The sequence below is a fragment of the Pteropus vampyrus genome, unplaced genomic scaffold (genome assembly GCF_000151845.1).
Source record: "Pteropus vampyrus isolate Shadow unplaced genomic scaffold, Pvam_2.0 Scaffold1, whole genome shotgun sequence".
Taxonomy (NCBI): domain Eukaryota; kingdom Metazoa; phylum Chordata; class Mammalia; order Chiroptera; family Pteropodidae; genus Pteropus; species Pteropus vampyrus.
The window spans coordinates 3,545,550-3,551,864 of NW_011888782.1; the positions used below are offsets into that span (position 1 = coordinate 3,545,550).

A 6,315-nucleotide genomic window follows, 5' to 3' on the forward strand; every position below is an offset into this window, starting at 1 on the left:
TGCCTTCTTGTTTCAGTTCTCATGCTGTAAACAAGTGTCCTTTACGCAGTCCATTTAGTGCCTCGGTTTTTGCACTTCTATGCTTTTTACTGGTGATTCTGATGTTTAAAATGGCCTCCAAGCCTAGTGCTCAAGTGCCGTCTAGTGTTCCTAAGCCCAAGAAAGCCGTGATGTCTTACGGAGAACACACATGTGTGTTAAATAGGCTTCGTGCAGGCCATGAGTCATTGTGCTGTTGCTCATGAATTCAACATTAATAATAAAAATACATTGAAAAAGGTGTCTTTAAACAGAAACACACATAAAACAAGGTTATGTATTGGTTGGCTGACAAAAATGCTGTGACCCAAGGCAGGCAGGAACCTAATACAGGGTTAGGGTCTTGCAGGCTTCTGGTCACGTTTCGCCCCCACACACACTCCCCTCCCCCCCACCCCCGCCCTGGGAGTCATGGTTCAGTATTCACTAACTAAATGTTCACAGCAACTTATGGAAAACAACTACCGGGAATAATGAGAATCAACCAAATATTAAAATGACTCTGTTTCCTGCCCCACACCCTTTGGCACACTCCCCTCCACCACCCTCACTGCTCACACCATCTGCTACTCTTTGCACGTGGACTCTCATTCTGCAGGCTTGTGCTCAGGTAGCTACAGGTGACTCCTCTCTTAGGGCCTCTGTCGCAACACTCTTTCATTGTAGTTATTACAATCAGTAATTACAGGCCACCTCTCCACTCTTCACCCCCAACTAAAATGTAAACTCCCTGAGGGCAAGACCTTGGTTGACCCAGGTGTCTGCAGCTGCCCACATTGTGCTGACACAAGGCTGGTGCCCAGGGCTTGACTGAGGAAGCAGACGCACAGACTCCAACCTCCCCTCCAGCTCCGGCAGCATGACAAGAATCCAGACAGCCAGCACTGAGGGTGAAACCCCAGTGTTCTTTTGTGAGTCTGACAGGAAACACCTATTAGACCCAGGCTGCCTGGTTGCCACATGTAGCTACTGAGAGGCCAGTCCAAACTGAGAGGTACTCTAGGTGTAAAAATACACACAAGATTTTGAAGACTTAGTATAAAAATAGCTGTAGAAAATCTCAATTTTTATATTGATTCCCTGTTAAAATTATACAATCTGGGACATTCTGGGTTAAATAAAAATAGATTTAAATTAATTTCTGCTGTTTCTTTTTACTTTTAACATGGTTACTAGAGAAATGTTAATTACTTACATAGCTTGCATTACATTTCTGCGTCTATCTTGGTTGTAACAACCATGAAAAGGTCAGCCAGCAACAGGCCAGCTCTGACCGCCTCTCTCTGCCATTGCCAAGTGCTCACCAGAGCAAGGTAGGAAACACCTGTCCTGCAGCTTCCTGTGACACATAAATACCTAAGTGTATTCAGAAAAAGGATTCAGAAATCAGGGCTAAAAAGAGTTCAACAGATGAGACAGTTTTACGCTCAGAAGGTGCTAAGCAAGCGCTGCTGGAACAGTAGCCAGCACAGAGCAGGGACACAGATATTTGTTGAATGAATAAATCAACCAGTCCTTTAAAAAAGACTACTTCCAACTTGTCCATTCATAGTTGAGATGGTAGAATATGAGAGCTGGAGGGGATCTGGAAAATGACACTGCCATGTTGTCGAACCATGAGGATGCTGTGCCTCTGTGTCCTCACCTGAGAAGAGGTAGGCCCGCCTTCTCAACTCTCCAGGCCTGTGCTGTCCAGTAGGACTTTCTACAATGATAGAAGTATTCTCTGTTCTAATACAGTAGCTATTGAGCTCTTAAAACGTGTGACTGAGGAACTAAATTTTTAACCTTAATTTTAATTAATTTAAATTCAAACAGCCACTGTGGCCAGAGATGCCACATTGGAAAGTACAATTCCAGGCTGTTTTGACAGGATGGAATGAGATAAAGCTTATAAAAACACTATGTAAACTGTAAATCCCTATAGAAAAGGTTTCTGATGTTGTTTAATATATTGCAGATCTGAGATTCTGAGAGATTTCAATTGCCCAACAAAGAGACTGGATTTGTCACAAATGAAAAATACTTAAACACAGATTTTACTCCACTTGGGGGAGAAGGGCGGCCTATAATCGGAATAGAGGGGTTCGCGATAACCCTTCACACACAGCTCAGAAAACAAGCTTTTAATCCCCACTCCCACATCCAAATTTGGTACCTCCGGGCCCTCGGCACAGCACGCAGTCAGAAATCAAGTTGTCAGTATACTGCTGATAGATTACATTCCTATCTCCTGCACCTCTTAGGAACCAGATGTTTCCTGCCCTTTCTACTGACCTTCCCAGCTATTTCTTCTGCTACAGAAATAGGTCCTCCCAACAGCTCCCTTCATCTGACAGAGTCATTTACGGGCTCTCAGATATATGTGGAAGTTGTTCGAATTTGCTGATGGATAGTAAAACCAACCACTACTGAAAAGAGATGGAGACTAATTGGTAGCTGTGAAGAATGCTAATCTGTTTATACTCAGGTTGGAAGATGCTCATGAAATTCAAATCAGGATCTAGTCTCCCAAGATTCTTCCCAGCAGGAAAACCCTTCCCAGTCTAAACAGCTTTTCCTTGCCATTAAGATAATTATATTCTACACAGAAGCAGCCAATAAAGAAATGAGCAAGGAAGTAGAAGGGGGTGAATTATTGGACCAGGAAAGTCAAAGAAGCTTTAAGTCTGAGAAAACACACAATCTTTCCAAGTACAACGTGAGGAACCGCCCTAAAATATTGAAAAGATGTTGTGAACTAATTTATTCTCCTCTCCATTAAAGAGTTCAGCTCATTTTCACCTCAGTTCTTTCGGCTTTTTCACAGACACATTAACTTTAGGGCTTAAGCATGTGTAAAGACCTTGGTTTTGGCCGCCAGAGCTTCCACGATGAAAAACAACATGTGAAATTGGATCCACATGTGTTCCACCCACAAGCTGGGCTCAGTGGTATATTTTATTCTGTCAGACAGCAGGCTGTTGCTCAACTCGAAGGGGGGAACGCCAGCAATCGCCCTCCGGCTATTAAAACAAAATTAACCATTCTGGTGTCAGCGGGAATGACACCACTTCACCAAGAACAGGGACCCAGAAAAAAAAAAAAAAAAGAACAAGGACCCGGTCTTCTGTACCTCAAGTTCAGTCTCCCGCCTGTTGATGTCATCCGTGGACTGATTTAACTTCTCCAGTTCTCCCTAACAAAGAAAAGAGGGAGAAAAAAGATTTAAAAGATTGTCTTTTGTTTCCAATATGACTCAGCCCATTACCTGCAAAATTACTCCAGCACGATTTGGGAAGAGGGGTGAATCAATATTAATTCTCAAGAAAAATAGTTGAGCCTTGGCTGGTAGAGCAAATGAATATCAGCATTTCTGAAACCTTTTTCTTGATGGTATCCCTTTTGAGACTGTCACAAGGTCCTAGGAATTTGTCTTTTTTTAGGTCGAATATTTATTCCAGGTTTGTGACCAGAGATAAACCCACCTGTTACAAATGGTTTAGGGGCTGAATCAAAACAGTACCTTCTGCCTTACAGCAAGAACTTTGCAGAAAAGACAATAAAATAAGGCCAAGCCAAAAGTATAAACCCAGTGAAATGATTTAAATCGAGGGCAGAATTCTGGCATTAATTCATTGGTGGCTGAGTATTTTTCTATAGAGATGAAAATCTTTTCAAACTGCCAATTATTCAATATCTCTAGGTGGTTTTTTTAAAAATAGCTTTTAAAAATCTGTCTTTAAAGAAACAGTTACGAACTGAAATTTTGTAAAGAGTACCCAGCAAGAAGTTAACTCGTTTTACTCTGCAAACAAAGGATCTTGTTAACACAATTCCTGTACCAAGAAAACAAGATAACAGTAGACCAAACTGATGATTTTTTTAAATTTTCTAATGCGAAGATTTTTCCACCTGATCTTATCTTGCTAATCTGCCAAAACAATTCATTGAAACCGCAACAGTTGAATTAAATGAGCTTTAATTGATCTGTGCACTGAAAAACCAATTAGGGCTCCAGGAATTGCAAAGCCTACTTAAAAGCAATATATAAAGATTTATGGAAAGGGTAGAAAAACGGGTTTTGGATTTGCTGTGCTTTTTGCTTAGAGAGTGAAGAGATTAAGCTGTCACTCCTAGATCTCCGGTTGGAAACTGTTTTTTAATCATCTCCCTTAGAAATGGAGGCACAGAGAGCCAGGCCAATCCCCTTGCCTTCTCCCCGCGTCAGCTTTGCGCATCAGTTGTTCCTGATTTCTATTCACACCCGACCTCATATAACAAGGAAAAGCTGGGTTTTAAAGCATTTCAGGCCAAGTAGAGGGTTGAAACAGTGATGACTGTAAAAAAGCTTCAGTTCAGTAACAATGAATAAAAGGAGGACGAAGATGGCTCAGGCCGGGCACCTCTGCCAGGTGAGGACTCGGAACCCATGGCACCGGTGCCAGCCCACGCTGCAGGGGCGAACAACGCCCACCCCGGACGGCCAACCCCTCCTCCCAGGGCCAGGAGGCTGTGCAGCGCCCGCGGCGCCGGGAGCCTAGCTGGGGTACCCCCGCCCCCTTTTTCCCTTTGTTGCTCATCCGCTCAACCGCTGGGCACGCTGCGGCGACCCCCGGATTCTGCCCGAGGTCAACCCCGCAAGATATTCGGGCCGCATCCACGCGGGCACTGCAGCCTCCGCATGAACCGAGTGAAATCGGGTATCCAGACCCCCTCTTCTTGCCCCTGGAACCACGTCGCCACCACCCCCACCGGGGACCGCAGACGCGGGAGCGGCGAGGCGGGTGCAGATGCCGACCTCCGCGGCGGCCCTCGCGGAGCCGCGATCGGGGCGCCCCCGCGCGCCCTACCTGGATCCGGGGGTCCACCTCTTCTTCCTCCTCCAGCTCCTGCTCTATCCCCGCTTCCTCCTCCTCCTCCAAGTCCCGGGCCGCCGGCGGGAGCTCAGCCGGCTCCTCCGAGCGGCTCCGCTTCAGCGCCGCGTCCATGCGGGCAGCCGGAACGCGAACCGCGCGGCGGGCTTCGGAGAGGTGGCGGCCGCCGCGGGCTCGGTTGGAGCCGTCTGGCCACAGCCGGCACCAGGAGCCGCGGTTGACACTGGGTTGCCGCTCGCCGATGCGGATCCCTCCAGCGGAGGCGGAGCGGAGGAAATGGGCGCGGCCGCCCCCTTTCTGCCGCGGCCGTCAGCGCAGCGGCGCCCGCTCCGCCCTTGGGCAGCCCGCGCCGTCCTCCGCGCTGCTCTGCCTCTGTTCCTGCGCCGGTCCCGGTTAGCCGGGGCTCGTCACAAAACCCCGGCTCCCTGAAAATCTCCAGCGTGGTGAAATAAGAGAGCCCTCGCCCCTTTTTAACTAAGCAGTATATCACAAACTACCCAAAGTTGGCCGCCTACTTTTGGGGACGTTTTTTCCTTCCCTCCTCGTCAAAGGCAAATTAATTGTATGGAAGGAAAGTTTGGGGTATTTCCACTCTCTGAAGTCACTTTTAGAAGCCTGTATTCAATGGCCCTGGACCAGCTTCAAGACTCGCTCAAACCTTTCCTTGACTGTAGATGCTCCAAGCATGTTTCTCCCCTTGGGTGAACCTTGGGAATTTTATCCACTTGAAGATTTCTCCAGAAAAGGGAACAGAAACATATACTCGCATAGATACAAAAGTGCAAAGAGGTTAACCAGCCGCAGCTCCATGCATGGATTTTTTGTCCAAAGGCTGTGGCCCCCCACTGGGCAGAGCTCCATACCCAAACACCTGTGCTTTCATAGTTGTGGGATGGTTCTACCCGAATAGCCAGGGAGCATGGAAAATCTATGGATCAGGGGTGTGGGTGGGTGGGTACAGCCTTTTCGAGGAGAAGGTAAGTGTAACCCCTGTTAATGGGCACACTCTATCCGAGGATTTATGAACTGGTGAGGCTCCCTGCCCACCCAGAACAAGTAGGTAGCCAGAGCTCCTCTGGCAAACTCAACATCACAAAAGGCCAAAGAAGGAAGCGGGCAGTCTCTGCTGTTAGTTATAAAATGTCAGGGCCACTGTGATGTCAGGGGAGCACAAGGTGAGGTGACCTTAGCAAAGGAGAAAGGACATTGTCACTGGCGACTGTTAATGTCTTCTTCGTTATGCAAATGCAGAATATGTACACTTTATCCACAGAGGTTTGTGGCCCATCAGCTCTGAGTTGGGAGGACAAACTTACTTGAGAAAGCAGATTCTTTCTGAGAACCTATCATTAAAGCCACTTGGAAAACTTGTTTCTGAAGGTTTTATCAGAAACTAAATTGAAGGGTTACTCCTTGGGCA

General features: G+C 46.9%; 1 protein-coding gene across 1 annotated transcript in view; it reads right to left on the reverse strand.

Moving 5' to 3' along the window:
- SH3BP5 (SH3 domain binding protein 5) overlaps positions 1 to 5,163 on the reverse strand; it is a 65,550-nt gene extending 60,387 nt beyond the window's left edge. Inside the window, exons 1-2 of the mRNA XM_011385989.1 lie at positions 4,872 to 5,163; positions 3,155 to 3,217 (exon numbers count right to left, since the gene is read on the reverse strand). Of these exons, the coding sequence (XP_011384291.1) occupies positions 3,155 to 3,217; positions 4,872 to 5,009 (201 nt within the window). The 5' untranslated portion in view covers positions 5,010 to 5,163. The remainder of the gene's footprint in view (positions 1 to 3,154; positions 3,218 to 4,871) is intronic.
- Positions 5,164 to 6,315: the final 1,152 nt, after the last annotated feature.